Source organism: Myiozetetes cayanensis, unplaced genomic scaffold (genome assembly GCF_022539395.1).
Source record: "Myiozetetes cayanensis isolate MyiCay16 unplaced genomic scaffold, myiCay2020 scf36, whole genome shotgun sequence".
Lineage (NCBI taxonomy): Eukaryota > Metazoa > Chordata > Aves > Passeriformes > Tyrannidae > Myiozetetes > Myiozetetes cayanensis.
Genome location: NW_026087588.1, coordinates 1,688,277 through 1,713,618, shown reverse-complemented (window position 1 = coordinate 1,713,618; position 25,342 = coordinate 1,688,277). Strand labels below are relative to the sequence as shown.

The following is a 25,342-nucleotide window of genomic DNA, read 5'->3' as shown; positions in this document are numbered from 1 at the left end:
GATGAGCACAGTGAGATCTGGGATAGCAGAAACCAACTGAAAGTGGAGGAGAGGTTGCTGAAAGGCAGAGAAAAAGAAAAATAGTAATGCCTGGACATCAGCATCCTGAGGGTGGTGGTTCCCAAGGGTGTTTAGGAAAAATCTGCCACGTGGAGAGGGGACAGGAATAGCATGGACAGACCTCAATTTTGGCAAAGAGTGGCTGATCCAGAGCAAATTCACCTCTCCTCCCCTTTCCCTTGACTCCCATTGTGAGCACAGATGCAGCAGAGCCAAGAGCACAGAGGAAAGAACAATGCCTTGCCCATCATAACAATGACTTAAGGAGTACAGGCTGAGTACAGTTACCCAAGAAAACCCCTAAAAGAAAGCCCAAAGCCAATTGGACCCTGCCCAGAGCCCTCTGCAGTGAAGAATTTATATGATTTAAAAGTAGCTTCAGTGCTTGACATAAGTAGCTGCAATTGTTGGGCCACAGGTTGAACTTCATCTGAACCATATGGCTGTGCTGTGTCAGTCAGATGGATCATTATTAGTAGTTAGAATAGACAAAGCTGCAGCTTAAGTATTGCTTAAAAATTGATAGCTGGAGCAAACAGCCCATAAATCCTTGTCTGTGAACTGTATAACAATCCTGTCACAGCGTGGACTAAGAGAACCCATGGAACCCTCACCAAAACCCACCTTAGGGGCTGAAGCAACAGTTTGGTACCAAAACAGCGAAGCTGTGAGGAGTGGAAAGGACCCCAACCCCTGATACGTGTCGTGTGAGGGAGGGGGAATGAAAGTTGTAAGGGGATTAATTGCCCAGGGATTTCTTTGTTCATTGTGCCTCTTTTGAGGCACCAGCATGAGCAACCAACTATCAGAATTGTCTGTGCCAACAAACGTATCAAAGTAAGGCAGAACCTCAGGTCAAAAATTGCTTCTTCTTGCAGCCCTATTCCTGTTGGACTTGATGATCCAGAATACTGGGCATTCAGCACAGCACCCCCCCTGCCTTGCCTGGCTGCTGGGGACAGCTCTGGAGGTGGAGGGAGACCAGGGAACCACCACAGTTGGAAAAGTGACCTTTATTTAAAAAATAAAAATAGCAACAAACCGCAAACGTTCTGCAACAAACCCCTTGTGATAACTTGTCATAATACATGTGCGGTGTGCTCTGTGAGGGGTGAGGGGAAATCGGGCAGCCCTTCAGGGCTGGCAGCCACGTCCCTGCTCCTGTCCCAGCTGGGAAGGCAACACCTGGCTGGAAATGTCACACCGAAGCAGGGACCATCGCCCACAGCTGGCACTTCTCTGGGTCTATGAGTTCCAGCCTCTTTCTACCTCCTGGTCCAGCTGCTGGAGGTCTGCCCCCTCCCAAGGGTGATGGGCAAGTGCAGCTGGAGAGCCTGGGGGCAGTCGTTCCCAGGATGGGGCTGGCACAGAGCGTCCCTCACCAGGAGCATGGCGATGCCCTGGGCTGCAGGAGAGGAGCTCAGAGCTGCTGAGGTGAGGTCACTCCCAAAAGGAGGTAAAATGAACCCAAGCAAGACAAAGTACTGGCAGTGTGTGGTGGGGGTGGGGAGACGGTCCCTGGGGGCTACACCAGCCCTGCTGCCTTCTCCTGCACGTTGTACTCCTTGCTCCTCTTCACCTTCCAGCTGATGAGGGCGAGCAGGATGGTGCCTACCACCTTGTAGCCCACCTGCAGCCCCAGGTATCTGCCAGGAGAAGAGCAGGGAGGTGCCATGTCCAAAGGTGGCACCTCCAGCTGGCCCCAGGCTGAGCTGGGGATCATCCCTGTGGCCATGCCCACCAAGGGGGACAGGGCATAGGTGCCAGGGGTACCTGTTGCGGAGGAAGTCATTGTTGTAGTAGGCACAGAACTGGCGCTGGCTGCACTGCTGCTGCCAGTAGATGCAGGATGAGTCGATGAGCGCCCCAAACATGGCCGGGGCCGGCAGCCAGGCTTGGGAGAAGAGAGGACAGAGTCAGGCTGCTGTCCCTGATGAGGTTCAACACCTCCTAGGGCTCCAGCAAACCTCCACTGCTCCCCTCAGACTCATTAGGAGATGGACACTCACCCAGCAGCCTCATTAGTAAGAACTGGACACCAATGGCAAACGACTTCTCATCCTGGTTCACCACTCTGCAGGGGAGAAGCCATGGGAGGTCAGAGCTGGTGGTGCTGGCTCTGGGTTTGGTCAAGACTTGGGCTGGTTGCACATTTATGACATCCCATGGACCCCAACATGGGGAGCCATCACATCATGCTGCCCCCTGTGACTCCTACGTGCCACCACCCTCCCCCAGTGCTCACCGTAAGACCATCATGTAGAGAGGATTATGGGACAGGCAGGCGACCAGGGCAGCGAAGGAGATGAGGAATATGGAAGGAAGGAGCATGTCAGAGCAGCTGAGCGGACAGGAGCCTGAGTACAGCAGCTTCCCAGCAGTGATCAGGGAACAGTTCTTGTAGATCTGTTGGAAATGTTTGGAACAGAACAGATGTAAGACTCCCAAAGCCAAGAGCGGGGATTTTAGTGATGCACTGGACCACAGCCCTTTGCAGGAGACCAACGAGAGCATGAGCTCCAACTTTAAGGTCACAGCCATGGCATCCTGCAATGGGATGTGCCACCATCCCTGTTTCTCTAAGCAGACTCCAAGGAATTCTCCATGGCCCTTCCCAGGACTCCAGCTCCCTGGTAGACTTTCCAGCACACCATGCCAAAAAGGTTCCACCCCCTTGTTGCATCTGTCAGGTTCCTGCAGCATTGCTCCCCTGCCTCCAGCAAGCAAAGGTTCAGGCTGCTTTGCAAACCTTGTGCTTTACTCACCACTTGGTTGGGGTTGGAGGAATTGATGGTGCTGCTGGTGCAGCCAGCAAAGCAGGGCGAGATGTACTCCACCGTTTTTTCCCAGCACACTGGGTGGAAGATGTGCTTGGAGCAGTGGCACCCACTCGGCTCCTTAACCTGCTGCTGGGAACTCAGTGTACTGCCAAAAAGGAGGAGGGAAAAATGGGGGAAAAAATTAAGAAATAGGACAGAAAGAAGAAAAATAAAAGTCCCTCTTACTAGTTGACCAGTTTCCCCATTCCTGTTTGGTCCGGGACACTGCCAGCAGCAGCCTGGCCTCCTGCCAGCCTGTGATCCGCACAGGTACCTCTGGAAGTGTACAGTGAATGTCACAGGAACTATGTTATGTCTGCAAACAAGTACTCACACACTTCTTTTTTAATTTTTTTTTTTTCTCTTCCCTCCCCATCTGAAAACTCCTGGAGAAAGGGACCTGGGCTCCATCCAGAGCTGCTTGTGCAGCTGTGCAAATAGCCCCAACTGGAAACACCACTCAGACTCAAATGGGAAGTGGGCACATTCCCAAACAAACCTGATGACAGCATGGAAGTCAAGAGGACAAACCCAGTGATCTGTCCTATCTTTCCTCCCTACCTGAGGGAGTGCATCTGCTAAGTGGCACAGCTGGAATCCTGCAGGAATGTGGCACAAGGGTGCTGCCCCTGGCAGGGTGGGATGGGGTTGCTCCATCCCTTTAGGAAAATTGTACCAGAAACCTTTTTCTTGCTGGCATTTCCACTGGGGAATGAGCACAATGCACTTGACTTCAAGCCTTGGTGGTATCTAAATGTTATTTTTATCTTAAAAAGTCATGATAAGGGTCATCAGAACCTTCTTCTCACTGAGGTGAGAAGAAAGGTGATGTCAAGCTCGAACACAGGAAGCGTGTGAGGTGATGTGGACACAGGCACTAATATTCCAAATTTCCCCCTAGAAATCCAGAGTGAAAAATGCATCCTGCTTGTCTGGCATAGAAAATCAGGGATAAATGACCTCCTGAGCGCTCTGTGCTGTGAATTGCTTGGATCACCTCCAACCAGTGGAATCAAGGAGCAGGCAGCAGCATGGTGATATCTACTGCCTCTTCACCTGTGTGTATCCCTGGACAAGTGGGACAAGGGCTGGAGAAACAGGAAGCTGGGAGCAGCCCAAGGACCTGCATTACCTGTGGGAGTAGACGCCCTCGATGCGCCCGGTGGAGCAGCCCATGAAGAAGATGGGGAGGCAGATGAGGATGGAGAACATGAGCACCACCACAGCGAAGCGGGGGATGGCCCGCAGGGAGAAGGCGAAGCGTTTCATGATGATCCCTCCTAAAAGCATCCCGAGAGCTGCTGCTGGCAGGTTCACGGCTCCTGCAGGGAAACGAGGGCATTTTGGAGGTCCTGCCTGCCCAGCACCTCTCCCTGGGCAGGGAGTGCCTGGGGCCCTCTTGGGAGCTGGGAAAACCCACAGACCCCATTGTTATCCAAGGCAGCCCAAGGCAGCTGGGAAACCTCAGGCCAGGAAAATCACCCCAAGGTGAACCCCAGGTCTCACTCAAAAAGGAGTTTCCAGTGGCTTCTCCTGCAGGAGTTTAAAAATCCTGGAGAATACGGGAGTGTGGGTCTGTGCTGATGAGTATTTTTTGCCTCCATCCATGCTCACCTATGAGGAAGTTGGCTTGCGAAGAAGAGGCACCGTACTGCTTCTCCAGGAATTTGTTGAGGAAAGTGGCCAGACCCGCAATGACTGAGGAGAAGCTGCACTGAGCCAGCACCAGGAGGATGAAGAGGGGGTTGAGCAGCAGTCTGAGGAAGATCTTTGGGAATCCTATGGGGAAAGAGCAGGAAAAATGGTTTTTAGCCATATGATCCTCACGCCAGCAACTTGTACTGGGAAAAAACCCCACCCTTAGGTTGTTCCCAGCGAGGATGTCTGTGGGATGATGACAATCTGCTGGGGATGTCTGGCCATGGGAAAGTGGGATGTGTCCTGGCAGCTGGCAGGACCATGGATGACCACAGTGTTTTCCTAGGGGGACATCATGTCCCCCAGCTCTCTCAGCAAAGGGAGACAGACTCCAGGCTCCTCGGGATCAGCTCTGTTTATTTGGTCTCTAATGAGCTTTTCTAATTAGCAGAGAGTGCAGGGTAGAGCCAGCATCATCGATCAAAACCTGTTGAGATGGAGCACAGGGGGAGCTGGCTACATACAGGATATGACTGTGGTGAATGGAGATGGAAGGAGGGAGGGCCTTCATCTGGGAAGAAATCGTCACGGAACTGATAAGAGTAATTAATCTGGTCCCTCACCAGTGGCATCCCTCTCAAGCCCATTTTGGCTATATGTAAACAGAGCAGTGTCAGCTGCAATGGGGTGACCTCCTCGAAGGGGCGGGCTGGTGGCACCAGCAGCCCCGTGCCCACCCCTGGAGCTGGGGTTAAACCTCCCAGTGCCCCTTTTCGAGCACACTCACACCATTTTAAGGTCATCAAACTGATCATCAGAAACAGCTCAGGCCCCACAGATGGCAGCACTGCTTAGAGCAGGAGGAAGACCATGTCCCCCTTTCCTAAGGGCAGGGCATGCTGCAGCCCTGGAAGTGCCAGACCTGGCCCTGTCATCTCCACACAACATGCTGGACAGAGAGGCTCCCAACAAGCCCCCTCAGCTTGAAATCACCATCGTGGTGGTCTCACTCTGCCCAGCATCCCCGCCCACCCTCGCCTGGAAGTGCCAACCCTTTACTTTTTATAAACTCCAGCAGGGAGGTCTCTTCAGCCGCCCCCGTCTCCATCTTCCTGAGCATTCCAGCCTCTGTGTTCCGGTCCTGGGGAAGGGGAGAGGGGCAGGCTGTGGTGAGAGGGGAGCACCCATGGGTGACTGGCACCGTCCTGGGGCACAGAGAAGCTGGGGAGGGGCAGGGTCTGTCCCAGGTGCCTTTCACCCTCAGCCAAGCCTGACAATCACAGCAAAGCCCCATCCAACCTGTCCTGGAGCACTTCACCAGGCTGGGAGAGCTGGGGGTGTCCAGCCTGGAGAAGAGAAGCCTCCAGAAAGATCTTAGACCCCTGTCCAGGGCTTAAAAGTTCTCCAAGGCAGCTGGAGAGTGACTTTGGACAAGGCATGGAGTGATGGAACAAGGGGGGGATGGCTTCCCACTACCAGAAGGCAGGATTAGATGGGATATTGAGGAGAAATTCTTCCCTGTGAGAGTGGGAAGGCCCTGGCACAGGTTGCCCAGAGAAGCTGTGGTTGCCCCACCCCTGGAAGTGTCCAAGGCTTGGTTGGATGGGGCTTGGAGCAACCTGGGCTAGTGAAAGGTGCCCCTTCCCATGGCAGGGGATGGAATGAGATGAGCTTTAAGGTCCTTTCCAGCCCAAACCATTCTGGGATTCTATGGCTAAAGGGGTGATATATCTCAAACATCACTGCAGCCTCTGAGCAGAGAAAAGGGCTTTTCCCCTGTCAGCCCCTGAGCAGAGACAGGGGCTTTTCCCCAGGCTTTTCCCCCTGTTCAATGGGAAAAGACAACAGCTTTTCCCACTTGGAGAGGCTTGAAGAAGTTGGAAAGTTTTCCTCTCCTGAACCCTGACAAGAGATCTCTCTTTTAACTCTGCAAAAAGTCTGAAAGCTGAATTCAGCTCGCCTCAAGTCTCATAAATCCTTTAGCCATAACCATGAAATATTTGGGGCTTGATTTTGACCTTTAAAGAATGGATGATTAAAAAATTTCAATACAGAACTCAAGTACTTTTGTGACAAAACCAGATTGGGTCTTGGCTTTGAAAACACCAACATGAGAAATTTTAATAATATTGCATATTTTAACATCTGTTTTAATGGAAAGGGCTCCCTTCCTCCCTCCCTGCCCCTCTCCTCTGGGGACAGGCATTCTCTCCCCAAGCACTTCCCTTCTCCCAAGGTATTCCAGCCTCTGGAGATGAGGTCTCACCTCTCCTTTCAGCATGTACCGAGGGAAGAAAAAGTAAGGAATGGAGGTGAGCACCAAGCAACCTGAGGAGATCAGCAGCCCCAGCCACCAGGCTCCAATCCACCGCTGGTCTCCCGGCATCAGGCCCAGTGTTGCTGCAAGACATGAGGACACACTGTAAGAGCTCCAGGGGTAAAAGGGACAAATGCCCATGAAAATATGGACTGGTGGAGCACAAAGGGTCCCTGTGGGCACAGCCCAAGGGTCTCTTCAGTGGCATGGAAGAGCAAATGGGCGGAGGTTGAAGCTCCCACTGGCAATGGCAGCAAGACCAGCTCTGGGTGTGTTTTTCTTTCCCCTGGACAGGAGCCTGCACAACCACTCATGACAACTGCGCTGAGCCTCCCAGATGGTTGCAGGCTGGTTTTAGTCAGCATGGAAGCACACTGATGGCACAGGTTCAGCTCTTCCTCCCCCAAGCCAGCCAGTCAGGTGGCGATTACAGGGTCCAGCTCCATCCTCCTTCTCTGGGAGTATACAGTGGGTTTGGACCATGTTGCCTGCCAGGGATGCTGAGCCAAGACAGGGACCAGCAAAGGATGCAGCTACTTTCCTGGAAAAAAATTTCTCTCCCATTGTTCCAGGCTCGGTCACTCTGTGCTTGCAGAGACCAAGAGAAGGCCCTGTGCCGGTAGACAAGTGCTGCTAATGAGCCCCATATCTGAGTGGACGGAACCCTGGGCGCCTTCTCCGGAAACGGGAGGAGAAGGTGAGAGCTGCTCTGTCTCCAGCGGAGACATCCTTGGGTTGGGCCAAGAGATGCTCACGGGAGGTTTGATAGATTGCTTGGTTTGGCATTGGGCCCGCAGGTCCCCATGGCCGGGATGTGCCAACTGGAAGGAACCAGTAGCAGGCTCCAGGTGGGAGACCCGTGCCAGGGGTGCTCTTCTGCTGCCCACACTCCAATGGAACTATTGTCCCACTTCCCCAAACAGGACTGTTCCACTCTGGAGCTTGGACGCATTATGGAGCAACTGGGCAGAGGCTGCTAAATCCGTCTGCCATCACGGGGAGCGGGCCAAGGCTTTTTGGAGCTTCCTGCCCAGGTTCATTTGTTGTTCTTATCAGGCATTGGACAAAAACATCAGGAAGGCTCTGATCTCTCTGAGGAAACACAGGAAAAGCCACATAAATGATGGAGCTGGGGAGAATTCTTCAGAGATTAAGTTACCAGAAATAATAAGCATGCACAGCTGATAAATAAAATTATCCCTGTGGTGGCGCCGGCTTGGTCCCTCTCTCTGCAGATGCTGGGGAAGGGTGATGGGGAGGAGGATGAGTAGACTCAAGCCTCCCATGTATCCATAGGGTGGCAGTTGTCCTGAGGTTGTTTTCTCCATCCCTGGATGCTTCATTTGTCCCTGCTCCTCTCCACCACCAAGCTGGGGTTGTGTGATACCTCCTCAGTGTGGTGATGTGAGCAGACCCAGCCATGACCACTAGTGCAGCACCATGAGTTGGGCATGTTCCTACCACAGGGCTCTGCTTCAGTGGTGGCTTCAAGACCACCTATATCCTTCTTCATGGGATGATGGAGCAGAGGAATGTGGTCTTTCCATGGCAGTGGGTTTTATGGGTCATAGGACTGATGACTTCTGTCACCTTTCATCTCACAGTGATCTTCTGACTCAGGAGGTTGTTAGGGCCATCACTACTTGAGAAATACTTACCAGTGTCAACCCTCCCAATGTCCACGAAGAGCCGCAGCACCACAGATCCTAGCAAGTATCCAAAAGCTGGGCCAAACACAGCAATGGCAAAGAGGATGGCTGGGAAAAGGGAGCAGAGAGAGCCAGTGTGAGCAGGGAGTAGTAGTTGCAATGCAGATATGGCTTCTGTCTTCCCAGGTGAGGCAGGAATGATGGTACTACATGCAGAGGGGAGAAATCACCCTTTAGCACCCGGTAGATGATGAGAAGGTGCCCATTGCTAAGCCACTGAAGGTGCTGTTTGTCTAACAGTAACAGGAGGGGGAAGGCAGCTGCTGCAGAAAAAGTCCCTCTGCTCTGCTGCAGTCAAGGCTTTGCTGGGGCACTAAAAGTTATCAGCTACACCATGAATATCAATGATCCATGGGGACAAAGTGGGGAATACCACAGAGTAGCAGGATGGTGACATCCTGGGATCCCACAGGTGATGGAGACCTTCACTTCCTCCAGGAGGCCAGGGAAACAAACCCATCCCAGTCCTCAAATACAAGCAAAAACATTCGGTGCAAGCATCAGGGGCAGTGAAAGACTCTGAGGGCAAAAAGGCTGGCAGACCACCCTGGGTCCACTGAGCCAGCCTGTTCCAAAACAGAAAACCGGCACCCAACCTATAAGGTTAGAATGTTTCCTTTTGACTCATCTGGAATGAAAGGATCCAAGTTCTCTCCTTGGAAGAAACGCTTTGCACAACATTCTTAAACTACTCAAAAGGGAACAGTGTCTTGAACTGCACCAACCATAGAATGACACCAGACTCAGGGCGATAGCATTTATCTTGTACTGAGGCAACCTGGACCTCCAGTAGCCCTGAAGTGACCATCTGTTTTATAAACAACACACCAGTCCCATTTTCTTCATCCTCGGAACCTTTCATGGTCCTTCAGTCCCCTTTCCTTCATTTTCCTAGCAAGTCTGGGATTTCAAAGGGCACTCAGAGGTCATGGGAACCCCTCACTGCAGGGGGAAGACAAGGATGCTTGGGGCTGGTAGCAACCTTGTCTAGTGGATTATGTCCCTGTCTGTGGCACAGGTTTGGAACTAGATGAGCTTTATGGTCTCTTCCAACCCAAACCATCCTGGAATTCTATGATTCTGTCCCTGCTTTTACCAGTCCAATGAACTGAGAGGAGTGAGCACTACCCACAAGTGAGACTCTGCAGTGCTCATTGGTGGTGCAGCAGAACTTTCCTGGAGCAAAGCATGCCTGGGTGGGTCTAGAGACCCTGCCAAGCACTCCAGTGTTTGTCCAAAGCCTGTCCTTGGGAGTTTAGTTCCAAAGGCTTTCCTCCTCTAGTGCTTACCTTATTTTTGGACATCTACTTTCGACTCCTAAATCACTCTGACACCTTTGGCTGCTCTAAAGACATTGTTTGGCACCAGGAGGAATCAGGTTTTTAAATAACTTATGGATTGAGCTCAAAGCTCACGTAGGCAGGTCAGCACCGGATGGGGCTTGACATTCATAGGACATAAAACACAATTTGATGTGTAAGCCAGGAATTATCTCTTTTCAAGCAAGAATTCCTTCTGAGCCTGGGAGCCCACACTGGGCAGGGACCAATTCCATGGCAAAAGTGTTGACTTTGGACCCTTGATTAAAAAAAACCTGTGTTATCTGGCTCTTGCAGGCTTTCATATTGCTGACCAATCAATGCTCAATAACAACAGAAGGTGGTCTCTGAGAAGGTTTCATTGCAACTCTTCTCCCCTATGGATTGCACAAGACCTCACAAATGCAAGGGAGAAGTCCCAGCTCATCCCTCTCATCTCCTTATCCTGAATTTTGGCCTCCTATCACCAACATCATAAACATAACTCTACAGAGAACAGCTGACTGTCAAGGGGAGAGACAATCTGGGTTTTCAATTGGGAAGGATTTTGTCTGGCTCCCCCTGGCTGCTCAATCCGTGTCCATGGGTTCCTCTCCAGATGAATACCTTGATATTTCACCTGTAAGATCTGGAGGAGACAAAATACACAGCAATGGTCTCACTTACCAACGTACAGAGGGGAATTGTTGGCGTCTGCAAAGTCGTCCACATAGGATATCCCAAAGGGCTGGATGGGAACGGTCCCAATTCCGGCCAGCAGCTGGGCAATGACCATCATGGCCCATATGCTGTTGGCCTCCTTCTGGGGGTCCTGGGTGGCATTTGGGCACACAAATTTATTCTCTGGATAGCAGAGCTCAGCCTGCCCCTGGCTTTTGTTACCTGAAAGGGAGAAAAATGAGCATTACAACACTTGGCACATCCCCTGCCTCCTCCCACACTAAATCCCAAAACAGCAGGAGTCTCCCAGACATGCTGGATTTTGGATGGATTGTTCATTTTATTTAGCAGTTCTCATCACCTTGCCCTTCCTTTGGAGCATTACACTGAGGTCAGGGCAGCAAACAACCCAGCTGTGATTTTAATCAAACTTTTAGAATTCAAGGCATGGAGCTCTTGGTTTAATGAGGGCAAAATGAGGTCAACCTAACCCATGGCTGGTTTTTGTTATCTGTGGTCTTTACTCCCCTATGGTACCTGGGCAGGAACAGTGAATGACACCATCTGGGGTGACCTAGATGCCCTGAGGACACTCTGCCACCATTGCCCCCCTCGTTCAAGAGCAGCCCAGCTCCTTCCAAAACAGGGTCCTTGCTTTTTCATACGGTCCAGACATGGGGAGGTCTTCACCCTACTCAAAACTGCTGTGAAAACTCCAGCCTGGACTGGAGCATCTTCATGGGCTGTTCACAGGGTGAATTTCTTCTTTCTATTGCCCAGCAATTCTCATAATGTCAATATCTTTGCCCTGTTAGTTTGGTTTTGCACAGTCCATCCTCTAATCTTATTCAATTTAGCAAAGCTGTTCTGCAAGAACTGCACCACATACAGAACTTTAGGGTCAAACACAGTCCTTAGTGCTTCCCTTCAAACTTTTCGGTGATTCCTGGTTATAATCATTCCTCCATGGCTGCAAACGAATCTAACACTAGTCAATGAGGGCATCAGCATTACTTGACCAACACATTTTCCATATAATTCCTGGTGAGTTACCTTATTGTTTTACAGAAGTACCCATACAAGGGAGCATACGGAGCATAAATACTGAGTCAAAACTCATATAGCTCTGGGCAGGGAGCAGGGTGATACCTGCTCCTTCCTCGTTTCCTTCACAGTAATAGCAGCCCCTGTCCCATATCCTGACTTGTTCATAGTCTGGTGCATGAGTTTAAGTTGTTGTAAAACTTGGCATCTGATGTCTGATTTACTCTCCAAACTGTCCAACTCAAAAACCACGGGGATGGAGACCAGCAGAGAGCTGGTTTTTAGAGGTGGCAGTCCCTGAGGAGACTAAGGCTGATGACAGCATCCAAGGATTTAGGTGCTGAAGTCACTTAGGAAAGGCAAAGCCAGACTTGTGGCAGGTGATGCAGGTTCTTCTGCTTACTCCACTCTGCGTGGAAAATAAAGTGTCATTATACACACAAGCTTGTTCCCAAAGCCTGCCCAGTTAAACCAGTAGCCTTCCTCAGTGTGGATCACAAGGCTTCCAGGCTGGAGCAGAACAGGCCCTGGGGACAGGAGATCTTTGCTCTGTCATAGGAGGGTGGTGAGGCCCTGGCACAGGTTGCCCAGAGGAGCTGTGGCTGCCCCATCCCTGGAAGTGTTCAAGGCCAGGTTGGACAGGGTTTGGAGCAACTTGGGCTAGTGAAAGATGTCTCTGCCCATGGCAGGGGGGTGGAATGAGAAGATCTTTAAGTCCCTTTCTACCCAAACATTTCATGATTTTATGACCTCAGCACAGCTGGAATAACATACCTGGGAGAGGCAGAAGGAATCCCACATGTAATTACTGTGCTCAGAATGGGTTTCAAAGACATAATGAAGTCAGGTTTAATTAGTAAATGCTGACCTCAAGTCTCTCCCCCCAAACACTGTGTCACACCCTAGCCCGGAGCACCTGGAAGTGGATCTGTGGTGGCACAGCTCATGGTCCTTACCAGTGTTGAGTGTGGTATACTCGTAGGGCTCCGAGAGGAAGTGGGGCAGGGTCACCAGGAAGGCCCCCAGTGCCAGCAGCAGCCCCCCCCCACCGATCACTCGTGGGCGGTGCACGCGGCTGCCGAAGTAGCTGACGAAGATGATGAGGACCACGTTGCCAATCTGGAAGTGTCAGAAGACATCACAGAGGGTGTTAAGACCCTGTAACTGTGCCCAGGTGGGTGGAGAGTTCTGTTACCTGGTGGTGTTTGACAGAGCAGGAGCAGTGTGACCCTTCACCCTGCATGCTCACAGCGATTCAGTGCTTCCTTCTCACCTAAAACCAGCGGGACACCTCCTTGGCTTCTGTCACCTCTGTGTGTTCCTTGTTGTCATGAACAACTTCACAGCCTCCCTGTGGTCTGTATGGGGCTTCTTTCAGCACCCACAGCTGTCCCCCACCCCACAGGAATCACAGAATCATTAAAGTTGGAAAAGCCTTCTAAGATCATCAAGTCCAATCATTCCCACCACTAACTCATGTCCCCAACTGCCACATCCACATGGCTTTTAAATCCCTCCAGGAGTGGGGACTCCACCACTGCCCTGGGCAGTGGCTGCCCCATCCCTGGAAGTGTTCAAGGTCAGCTTGGACAGGGATTGGAGCAACCCAGGTTAGGAGAAGGTGTCCCTGCCCATGGCAGGAGGTAGAACTGGAGGAACTTTAAGGTCCGTTCCAACCCAAACCATTCTGGGATTCTGTATCCAGTGAAAGTCAGCTCTTGGCCAGAGGGTCATCACCACATAACCCTAAGTTCACCCTCCTGGAAGGTGGTAGAGCAGAAGTGAAGTGTGAAGAGGTGTCCAAGTGTACAATAACAGTTACTTCACGTGGGCATGGCCAAGGAAGCACTGGGTGTGAACAACCTAACAACCTATTTTGGGAAGGTCCCCACCATGTTCTGACCACCCCCAGTTACCTCATGCAAGCTGGAGATGAAACCTGAAGAGAGACTGGAGAGCCCAAAGCGCTTCTCAATTGTGGTGAGGCTGCTCTTGAAGTTGGCACTGTAGAGGAGCTGGGAGAGCTGGAGAAGCCCATGGCACAACACAAACACCTGTGGGCAAACAGAATGTGCCACGCCAGTGAGAGCCCAGTCAGAAGTATAAGCTCATTAATGTTGGAAAAGATCTCCAAGATCATCAAGCCCAACCTTTGACCAAGAACCACCATGGCCACTAAACCATATGGCAAAGTGCCACGTCTACTCATTTTTTGATGATTTCCAGGGATGGGGACTCAACCACTTCCCTGACAACCCATTCCAGTGATTAAACACTCTTCCAGTGAAGAAATTTTCCCAAATATCCAATCTGAACCTCTCCATGCACCACTGGAGGCCGTTCGAGGCTGTAGTGCCTGGCTGCTGCTGTGTAACTGCTGGTGATCACACCCTGTAGGAGTGGACTCAAGTTGGCTTTGGCCAATAGCTGCGCCTCTGACATGGAACATCCTTGGGTTCACTCAGCTGTAAAGTCAAATAACAGACCCTGCTATAAGGGCTGTTACTAGGAAAAGTTGTAAAAGGGCTTTAAAATCCCCAGAGGGAAAGGATCAAATATGCACATGGCCTCACTACTGGAAGACCTTTGTAATATTCAAAAAACAGCATCTTCCCTTGAGCCAGGCAGTGAGCCAAGGCAGGAGAGAGCTGAACAGAGGCAGAGGAGGGAAAATATAGAAAGTTTAGGGAGCAGGGCAGAAACCTTGTCCAAAGAACCCAGGTGGTCTGTGAGAGGAAGGCACTCTCGGCCGGGGATGCAAGAGGCAGCTAACCAGTGTCTTTTGATCTATATTTAGGTAGAACAGTTTTCCTTTATTTTTCTTGGAATGAAATGCCTCTACGTGGTGCCAAAAGTATTCTAGAATCATAAAAAAAAAAAAAAAAGGAAAAGGTCTTTTTATTTAAATTCATAGGAAATCAAATATCTGCTGAATACCGGAAGAGTGTCCCACAAAGATAACGACGGGAAGTGCGGGATGATGAATGGGGGATCAAAGGTACTGCAGGGCTGACAAATTCCTGATGTCCTTGGCCAGGAGAGCAGGGATACTCCTTATTTGGAAGGGTGGTAACACCCAGGAGCCCTGACCCTTTGAGTGATAAAAAAAAAAAATCCAAAAAGACTGAAATTGTCCACCCAACACAGAGGATGCAAATTCCACAGGTGGGTGGAGTGGTCTTTTGGGGGGCAGAGGAGGATGCCAGGTCCAGTAATTGTGGCAGAATTTGGGTAGAAGATGGGCAAGAAGATGGTTTCTTTGGAAGCTTCTCCAGCAAGGGAGGAGAGCTCCAGCCAGAAGACGTGGCTGGGTATCTAAAAACATTAAGGGATGGGAGAGATGCTGACAGACAGGAGCAGACAAGAGGCTGGAGATGAAAGGAAGGCAAAAAGTAGCCCTGGCAGTGCAAGGGTAGGTTGGGAACAAACCTGGAGACCACAGGAAAGTCAAAGGAGAAGGGCAAACACCCAAAAAATGAGGAGAGAAGGCTCACAGGGACAAGCTGCCATCACAGACTTCCCAGCCGCATCTCAGAGGGGTGACAGCAGGTAGGCTGGCATCTGGCTGCCTGGTGGCCAGGCAGGAGGGAACAAATTCCCAGGCTGGGACTTTTCCCTGACAAAAAGCCGCAGAGCAGTGTCATGGGTGTAACACGGGAAATCCTCCCAGAAAGGGACAAAGTGGAAGTGAAATATCTGCCAGTGAACTCTTGAAGCAGAATGAACTCTCCACCTTCCAGCTATCAAATCCCATGCTCGAAACCCCATCCCAGCGCATGGTCCTGCGGATGGAAGTTGGATCCACCACCTTCCCCTTGCCCAGCCCTGAGCTGGGATCACCATGGGCTGGTCTGGAGCAGAGAGGTGACTTCTGAGAGGTTGGGAACTGAAGACGGGGGGGTGGGGGGCGGGGGGTGATTTTGTTGCCTGAGAACATTAATTTTTGTTCCTGCATCTATGGCCAGATCCTGCTGAAGTCTCTGGAGTAAGGAAGCACCAACTAAAAAGTGGCAGGGATCTCCTGAGCTGCAGAGCAGCTGGAGGCAGAGCTCTCCCAGTGTGAGGCGTCAGCCGGAGAGGCAAAACTGTTTACCAACAGGGAGGGAAGAGGGTGGATCACCGAGGCCGAATTTAGTGCAGCAAATATCAGCCCAATCCCAGGGCAGACGGAGAGATGAAATGTTGGAGAGAGAGAGAAAATGGAAGGATGGAAGGGAAGATGAGGAGGAAAGGCAGTCGGACACCCCAGAATGCTGGGGTTGCCAGGTGACAGGAAGGTGGAGGCATGGAAGGACCATGAGTACCACAGCGGGAGAGGACAAGGACAAACCATGGTGAGAGAGGGCAGGGAGGAGAAGGCAGAGTTGGTAGGAGATGGACCGAGATGTGTTTATGCTTTGGTGATAACTTGGGGACAGACAATACGGAGCCCTGGATCCTAAGGTGCCAGGGAGCAAGTTGGGGCTGCCTGCCCCCCCCATCCCATGAGGGAAGGCAAGGTGGGAAAAATGCAGCTGGAGAGTATCCACGAAGGGAGATGAATATTTTGGGTGTGACTGCTTCCCCCTGCCCATGAGTCCTTCTAATCTGGCTGCTGTGAGCGGGTTTAGCTGGAAAGGCAGCAGAGCCAGAGGGATGCTCCAGGGATCCATCCCACCCTGAGACCACACAGCAGCCTCGGCCCTCAGATGTGGAGAGGCCTGAGGATGGGATGGGAAGGGCTGGGGGGATTTTTTTTCCTCGTGAAGAAGCTGCCTCCCAGAACAGCTGGAGCAAAGCAAAACAGCCTTTTTCTCTGGGACTTGTGCAGCTGGAACTTGGCTTTTCCAGGTGCACTCTGACTGTCTGGAGGTGAGAGATATGCCTGATTTAAGACTTCCCCTGCACTCAACAGACTCAGTTTTAATTAAAAAAATAACGACAGCCCAAACCTTGAAGGCTCTGAGCGCAAATAGCTGGGAGAGGGGGTTACTTGGAGGGCTCCCCTAAAGGAGCCTGTGAACTCCACAAGTCTGGTGGAGATGTAGGGCACCAATTTCCCATGTGCCTCCGCAGATCCTCACAGGTCTCTCCATCGCTGTCCCTCTCCCCATGCATTCCCATCCCCACGTGTTCATGCTGACCACCCACAACCTGCTCGTCCATGGAAACCAGACCTGACCTGGCCCTTCCAGCTGCTGAGCACTGGATGTGCTGCACTGGCCTCGCGCACCCGCCGAGCGGCCTGGGAGGGGACGGAGCTGCTACAAGCCATCCTCCCTAATGACAAAAAGGGGCTTTTAAGGAAGAGCCTAGCTTGGAGCTTGTTCTCAGGGAGGTTTCGCTGATGCAAAGCCAATGCCAGGGCAAAGGCATGGTGGGAGGTTAAGGAGCCGGGGGCACTCCCAAGTGCTGACCCTCAGGAGCAGATGCTCCCATCAGACAGAACCTGGAGGATTTGGGAGGCTGCAGGCAAGGAGGAATCACAGAGAGCAAGGAAGCAGCTCAGAGAGGCCAAAGGCATGCACCCACATGCATTCACACACAAAATCCCCTCTTAATCATCCCCACGCTTCCTTCTGAGTGCTGGAGAAATCCTGACTCCAGGCTGTTTATACAAGATGCTTGACTCCTTTCCAAGATGAACTTTGTTTAAAAGGGAAAAAAACTCCTGGGGAAGGTCCCTGGCAGACAGGCTGCTCCCCCCACCCAGTTTGTGGGGACCAGCACCTCCCAGGGTGGTGCTTTTTCCAAAGGAAGAGAAATCCACCCTACTGCAGGGAATAGAGGGGACTGGTCCTTCCATACTCTGGAAAAGGAGAGCTGGCAACAATTTGGTCAATCCCAACCCAAACCTCCTTCAGAAGAGATGTGTCCAACAAATATTTAGGTTTCTTTTCATTTCAAAGTGAAATGAAGGTGAAACACCTCTATGGAGCCTCATGGAGCCAGGAGACTCCTCCAGGAGCCAGGAGAAAACCCCTCCAGGTGGGAGCCTGGCTCTACCTCTGTAGGGACTAAGGGTTTGGGAAGATACTGCTATATGCAGTATGGCCACTGCTCCTTCCCCCCTGCCACCTGGAGGAGGGAGTTAAGGGTTCATTCCTTGATCCACTTTCACAGTTCATGTCTAAAGTCATCCCTTGCCTTATTTTTCAGTGTCGTCTCCTCGGCAGCCCTGGCTGGAGATAAAAAGAGAGGAAATGCTGATGGCACTGATGCTAATCCCTGTGCCCAACAGCCTCCCTGTGGATAGAAAGAGCCAGGGCTTCATTAGATGGACACAAGGACGGCCTGGGGAGTGGAGTCCCTCACAGAACCTATCCAAACATTCCCAGGTGACTGATGACACCAAGGTAAGACGTTGCCCTGAGCAAAATTAATCTGGTTTGAAAAGGACTAGGAACAAGGATGCTCTGTTATCTCTTTCCCTACACATGGCACTACTAGAGTCATGTTCTAGGCTCCAGAGACCCTAAGCAAAATTGTTTCACCGTGGTGGAAAGTCAGGAGACTTTCCTCCCAAAGTCAGGGGGCATTCCTCCCAAAGTAGGAGACCCCAACCTGCCTACATCTGAAGGCTCCTTCCACTTTAATCTCCTAAGCTTCCAAGAGAAAAAAAAAAAAAAAAAAAAAGGAAAGAAAAGCAAGGGGGGAACTGCAAGAATTAATAAGAATACCTCCCAAATTTTAAAAGGGAGGAGACAAACTGTTTTTTTAGAGCTTGTATATGATCAGCTCTTACTACACTGGGAGACCCTCCTGCAGTAGGACAGCTGAGATCACTTGGTCTAAAAGAAGTATATCAACTGGAAAGGGAAAGAATAGGGAAATACATCCCTTTTTGGCATCGCTTTCCTATGGCAGCTGCCTGGATTTATACATCAAAAAGCACCGTGAAAGATGAAAACAAAAGCAATATTCCCACAGAGGGAACCAAATACCCAGCACACAGCCCGTCCCTCAGCAGGAAACCTCAGAGCTCAGCCCAGTGGCAGAAGTTGGCTGTCAAATCTTATTTCTACTGCAAATAGTAAAAGAACATAAAAATTAAGCTGGTCAGGGATTGCCTGGAGAACGTTGGAACAATGACTGTCATGCAATGCATCTTTTACAGCCTCCAATTGTCATGAGTAGAGATAATATTTGCCCTTTTTGCAGTAAACTCAGACGGGAGATTTCCCAGCACTGTGTGCCGGTGCCCTTGCAAGGTCCTTGCCAGCCTGACTTTGCCCAGAGCAGATGATTTTCGCTGCAGAGGATTGCTGAGACAGACCCTCAGCATGGGAGGTGTAAGAGTTTTATGTTTCCCAAGAAAACACTGCCTGTAAAATATGATGCAGAGCACTCAGCAGCCTTCAACCCTCCCGCAGGTTGGGTGGTCTTTGCCCTCTCATCTTTTTCTGAAGGTCTGTTTTCATTGTGGTGCATCAGGGTCCAATCCCGGTTTCCTTGAGGGTAGCATCTCCAAGCAGCCCCTGACCCACAAGTGTGTGTAAACACTGCTCCCGCCCGGCCCTGGCCATGCCTCACACTCCGTATCAGCGTCACTCCTCTCCCGCTCTGTTCACGATAATCTTATCTACGGTGACCACTCCTTGCTTGTGTTTGGGCACCGAACCACCTCGCCCCTCATAAAATTACCTTGTTTCATGTCTCCTAGACCTTGATCCCACTAAACTTTCCAACCCATTTTACCATCTGGCTCTCTCCCATCTTTTTCCTTATCCCACTGCTGGTGTTACTGGAGAAGGCCAGAAGATTCTTCCCTTTTGGAGCTGAGCCCACTAAAACCAGACATAACACAGTGTGGGATCCATCCAAACCCAACTCGTGCTGTCTGATGCTGGAAGCCCAGTCACCACAGGTCCTTTTCCCCACCCCATCCCAGCTGTCCTAAGGACCTTCCTTGTTTCTTTGCTACAAACACTTCTCCAATCCAACATCTCTCCCTGAACAGTGCCCAGTATTGGAATACGCTTTGATTTTCTTGCTTAAATCAACATCCCTAATGAACAGTGACTCTGTCCTCTTGGTGTTTCCCTCTCCAAACCTACAGCCTCCAGACCCATGACTTGATGAATCTCCCATTCTTGCTAAACAAAACAACTCATAATCTTTTCCAGTAGGATATGAGAGCACAACTGGTCCACCTCCAGGCTTCTGAAATACACTCTTCAGCAAATTCCTTTAGTCACTTCAAAGGAAGGGACTTGCCCTGCTGCTGCTGGGACCTCAGACACCAACGCAGGGCTCCTGTTTTCTCTGCAGAAGGGATCCAGCCTCCCCAGGGACAGGAGCACTCCCCACCCTTGTCCACTGCTCCCTGCATGCTCCCAGTGCCTTCACTCTGGGATGCTTTAAAGCCTTATCACATTCTGGGAGCCCACAGTCTCCTCTTGAACTTGCTGTCCCCTCTTCTACCCTCTTCCATTCCATTCATCTCCCTACCATGATATAACACTTAATTTAAATCCCTCCTAGGGCTTTTAAACTTTACTGGACTGTCTCCAGCTCACATAAGTGAGAATAATTCTCTGTTATCCTCCTGATTCCTTTTCCATGCCAGGCAGTCCAGAGGCATGGAAAAAACCCCTGCACTCCCAACACTTTCAGGCTGCTCCCCTGCACTCTCCAACTCACCAGCTTCCAGCTGAAACCAGTCCAGCTCCTCTAAATCACAAGATATTTATAAAGCTCTTCTCCTTGTCATGTTTCTGGGGATCCCAAAATCAATTAAAAAAGCTCAAAACCATGAAACAGACAGCAAAGGCAAAGAAGCCAAAATATATGAGGCTTTGTAAACAGAGAACTCCTGTGAAATAATCCTTTTCAAGTGCATACCTGGAAAGTGCAGTGCATGGAAGGGCAAGACAGACACAGAATCATACAAACATTAAGGCTGAAAAGACCTCCAGGATCATCAGGGCAAACATGGGCTTAAATCACACAGTTGAGACTCCGGACTGGGAGACATTGATGGGGTCCATGACCATGTGTGGGTATCAAAAAGACCAACCATCCACCTCTCCACCTTTCAAACCTGCTTTGTTCCTCTGGGTTGTGAGGTCCTCAATGTCCCCAGTGACACTGGGCACAGGCATCCACTTGAAGGTTGGATTCATTCTGCATCTGCTGAGCAGCACAACCGAGAGCCAGTTAGCATAACTCTGGGAGCTCTGGCTATCCTTCCTTCTCATAGAAATCATGGAATGGTTTGGGTGGGAAAGGATCTTAAAGATCATCTAGTTCCAACCCCTGCCATGGGCAGAGACACCTTCCACTAGCCCAGGTTGCTCCAAGCCCTGTCCAACCTGCCCTGGAACACCTCCAAGGACGAGGCAGGCACAGCTTCTCTGGGCAACCTGTGCCCACGCTCACAGGGAAGAATTTCTCCCTAATATCCAATCTAAGTGTGTCATCATCACACATCACCATCAGTGGGGCGTTACCAGGATGCTCCAGGTTTCTCACCAGGGACAGCACGTGGCAGCCACCTTCCAACCCTAAAAACTGAAGGCCTTTTCCCTTCTGCCCTCTCTCCGAGGTGAATCAAGGCAAACAGCTTCTCAAGGGGTTGAAGCAGTCCTGCCCCCTCAGACCAGGCACTCAAACCGAAAGCAGATTACCTGGGTTCATTCCAGGTGTAATATGGCACTGACACGCTGCCAGCTGAGCCGGGCAGGGCCCGGGAATATCAACACTGACTGAGCCCAAGTGGTGTCACTGCCACAGTCATTAATTACCACATGTGACCGGGAGTAACTTCCAGCAGCAACACGGAACAGGTTCCCGCAGGGAACAGAGATCAGCTGTAACCACACGGATCTGAGCCAGGACCACATCCAAAGGGAATTTATTACCTCCTGAAGTGCTGCTGCATCACTCCTGCACACCGAGCAGCAACTCCATGACTACCATCCCCATCCCACTCTTCAACCCCCATAGAACTCCTCAAACCACTCCTTTCCACCAGGACCTTTCTCTCCCTGATGCGCATCCCCAACACCTCCAAGCATCAGTGGCAATGGGTCCAAGTGCTGGAAAACACCCCAAGAAAGATGGGAAACAAAGCAGGGGGCTGCCTCACAGGGAACATGAAGGGGCAAGATGGTTTGTGCAGAACCATAATTGGTTATTTTGGCCCAAGGACTGCAATAGGCACCCTGAAAGTGATCCTGGCACGTGGTGAGCTTCATGATTAAGGCTTCCAAGTCTAAACCATAGCCTTCCAAGCCTTCCTTTCCCTCCAAAAGTTCCCAAACCTGGAAATTCCATTGGGACACTTTGCTTTGCTACTCCTTTTTGGGGGCTGGGAGGACTGACACTCCACACAGGCTATGCTTTCCCACCTAGAAGTAGTTATTTTCTTAAGGTATATATATTTTTAAGATAAATGTCTCAGCACAGGAAGAGTGGACAGGTAAGGAGAGATTGGGGGATGTTGTTGCCTTTCGATTTATATACATTTGCTCTTAAAAGCATGAATTTTTCTCCAAGGGATGGGTGTTCTGACTCCCCACCATCCCAGAAGGTGCACTCATCCACCTGATGCCAACAAACATGTTTGGATAGAGCTCAAACTGTTCCTTCACGCGCTTGCTCGGTGCCCGTTTTGGGCTTTTGACTCTTGAAACCAGAAGCACTTTATAACACAGAAACTTTAAAAAGAAAAGGGCGGGGGGGACGAAAGGGGAAGAAGTTACAAGAGTTTAAAAAGCATTTTTAAAGCTTTTTTCCAGATATTGGTTTTCCCTCAGTGCAGCTGGACTTGCAGCCACCACGGCACGTGGGAGTGGGGAGTTCCTGCCAGCGTCTCCAGCTCGTGGGGTCACTCTGCACATGCTCCCCACATGGGTCACCACCTCTCCCTCTGAAATCACCTCTGAGGACCCTCAAACTGTCTCAGTGGTGGGTGATCCAGGCTTCTGGCCTAATTTTGGAAGGAAGACTTGAGTCCCCCAGCCGCAGGAGCTGGTGGGCACAGGCAGCTGGGCACCTCCTGGTACTGTCAGAGCTTCTGCCACCAGAAAAGTGACACCCCCGAGTCATCTGCCCTTGCCCAAATTGCCCTGGGAGACACAGCCCTGACCAAGTGCCCTGGAGTGTGTGGGGTGCTGAGCAGCCAGCCCTACTCCTGGGGCACCCACAGCCCTGCGGCTGCCCATGGGATGCACAAATGGGTTAACAAGTATTTGTTGGGGCTTTTTATTTTTAATCCTGAAGTGTGACATCCTGAAAAAGAGCTTGGCAATGTTTTCTCAGCTCCAGGCTATTTTTTGCTTGCTGCCAGCTGAGGGGAGCTGTGCCTGTCTGAAGGAAAGAGCATGAACTGCAAGAAGGGCTCTGTTTTTGGGTGGCTTTACTCACCCCGAGTCATGGTTGTTACTGCAGCAGCTCGAAGTGGGTTAGGGCCACCTTTTGAACCTCCAGCAGAGGAGGGAGCAGGTCACCAGTCCCCGCCAGAGGCACATCAGTGTATCACAGAGGTAGCCCTAAATCACCCAGGGTAACCTCCAGCTCTTCCTCCTGGAGCCCTCAGCCAAAAAGTGCCAGCAAGTCACCTGCTGGAATAGCTCAGCCTGGGCAGTGGGGACCTTCAGGGATGTAGGAGTGGAAGACATCAGCTGGGATGATGCCTCCACTCCTGACAGGTCCCAGAAGGAGCCAGTTGGGAACATCCCCATGGTACCCTAGAGCATCCCCACAGAACTTCTGGGGCTCCAGTATAGCCCCAGGAGGAGCAGGCAACACCATCCTCCATGGAAGGTGAGGGAAGATGGATGGCAAACAAACCTCAGATCTATCCTAGCTGCAATGCCCTACCCATGGCCACACATCCTGAGAACATACTTGGCTGGGAAGCCCTGACAAGCACTTCCCTGGATCACACACAGGCTCGGATCCAGTAACACTGGTGGGAAATCACATCCCAGCCCTGGGCACCACTGGCACCTCTGGCACAAGGGGGTCCTGCCCTTTGGGCTGCCTCTCATGTGTTCCCAAAGCTGCTCTGCCTACGAGCAGCTGCCACTCCCCAAAACTGCACCCAGCTGCTCTGGATGCTGAGGTGTGGAGGTGTTGCCAAGCAAGGCATGAAAATTCCCCCCACCAGGGGAATCCTGGCCAGCGCAGGCAAATGCCCCGGGGACAGGGACCAGCACGTGCAGCAGCCTCTGTGCGCCTCCAGAAACGGCCAAAAAGTGGAGGGGTGGAAAGACAGGGTGATGGGTGGTGTAAAATCAGGATGGTTGGCAGGGTGTAAAACGCGACACGTGGCGGGGGTGACCCGTGTTATCTCACGCAGGCAGTGAGCTCAAGAGCCTGGAGCTCAGGCAGGGACTGGCTCCACGACGACAGCAGGTGAGTAACTGGGCAGCCAATGCCAGAAAACCCATTTCAACCCACCAAGCCTTTGCTTCTGTCACTCAAAAAGCTCTGCTCTCCCAAGTTTTTAGAGCAAGCCCATGCTATTCTAGGGCAGTGTTTTCTTTTCACACCAGGATGTGGTTAATCATTCCCTAAGCAGCAGCACACAGTGTATCAGACGCTGTGGGGAAGCTCACGGAGAGCTGCTCCGTGGGGTACAACACCCATGTGCAATGCCGCGTACCACTGTGAACCCCAGCGAGTCCCTCAGCCCTCCCCATGTACCGAGCAGGACAGGGTTACCCCGGACCGCCCCAGGAGATGACATTCAAATTCTGCATCATCAAACCGGCGGTGCGAACGGGGGACACGGGGACGCGTGGTGTATGCTGGGGTCACTCCCCGCACAAGCACCTCCTCCCTCCCTGCGGCGCATCCCTGCCAGGCTCCCATCCTTACTTTGATGTTGCAGAAGACACTCCGGGAGCAGGTGTTGGAGCTTTGGGGGATGTCAACAGCGGATTTGCCAGCTTCGGGGTGAACTCCCATCGTGAGGACTTCCCGGGGAGCCACCAATAGTTGGGCTGAGCTTGGGCTGCCGTCCCTGTCCGGCCTGTCCCGCCGCCCGCACGGTCTGTGTCGAAAACCCTCCGAGGCTGTGAGTGAGCCAGGCAGCGCGAGTGCCAAGTTTTTATAAGTCGGCTCCGGGGAGCGATGACGAAACGCTTTCTTTCTCCTCCCTCTTTTGCTTTGTGCGCCGAGGGAACTTTAAAGACGCAGGAAGCGAAGAGCAGCGCGCAGGGAGCAGGTGGGAGCGAGGGCTTGGCTACCACAGCGCGGCTGGGGGCTGTGGGACGGTGTTTGCCCACCCGTGGGAACACCCAGAGCACAGCCCACCGCTGTGCTCACAGCCCGGGCTGCAGGACTGGGCTGGACAAGGAAACGGCACTGCCAATGGAGCCTGCGGGAAAGCCACTGGGATTTTAATTAAAAGCCCCCCTGAAGGGGCCAGAGGAAGGGGAGGCACCTTTCAGCAGCTGAGATTTGGCGCCCAGGTGGTGAGAGGAGGAAACTGGATGTCCAGATAGAGAAATCCCTCCCTGGGTTAAGGGGGCTGTGAAGGAAAAAAGAAACTTTTCCTGTTTTTTCCTTTTTTTTTTTTTTTTTTTTTTTTTTTCCCTCAACACCTCTCCGGAGCTTTGTTTATGCAAAGTTCTGATTTATTTTGCAGGCTCCTCTCGGGGGGGGAAACGCGTCAGAGGCAGAAGGGCAGGTTGATCCTGCCCGATGGGAGGCAGCTACAAGTGTTTAGTCAAAATTATCACCTTCCTCTCTGTAAAAGCAGGTGGGGAGAGCAAGGGGACCCCGTGAGAAGCCTTGGAGCCCACCTGGGGGTGTCCTGAGCCTGGAGAAATCCATCCCAGTGCC

At 51.6% G+C, this 25,342-nt stretch overlaps 1 protein-coding gene across 2 annotated transcripts; it reads right to left on the bottom strand.

The window, feature by feature from the left end:
* Positions 1-1,054: 1,054 nt before the first annotated feature.
* SLCO2A1 (solute carrier organic anion transporter family member 2A1) lies at positions 1,055-24,559 on the bottom strand. 2 transcript variants are annotated; one of them, XM_050328040.1, is made up of 14 exons: positions 24,374-24,559; positions 13,483-13,620; positions 12,523-12,685; positions 10,529-10,744; positions 8,493-8,591; positions 6,784-6,917; positions 5,577-5,658; positions 4,494-4,658; positions 4,012-4,201; positions 2,826-2,985; positions 2,306-2,466; positions 2,070-2,134; positions 1,834-1,954; positions 1,055-1,706 (listed from the first exon to the last, which is right to left on the bottom strand). In XM_050328040.1, the coding sequence occupies exons 1-14, from the start codon at positions 24,461-24,463 to the stop codon at positions 1,586-1,588; spliced, it is 1,905 nt and encodes a 634-aa protein (XP_050183997.1). In that variant the 5' UTR covers positions 24,464-24,559; the 3' UTR covers positions 1,055-1,585. The 2 variants fall into 2 exon arrangements, with proteins under 2 accessions (XP_050183997.1, XP_050183996.1); XM_050328039.1 differs by lacking the exon at positions 1,834-1,954 and having other exon boundaries at positions 1,055-1,833.
* Between the last annotated feature and the right edge of the window lie 783 nt (positions 24,560-25,342).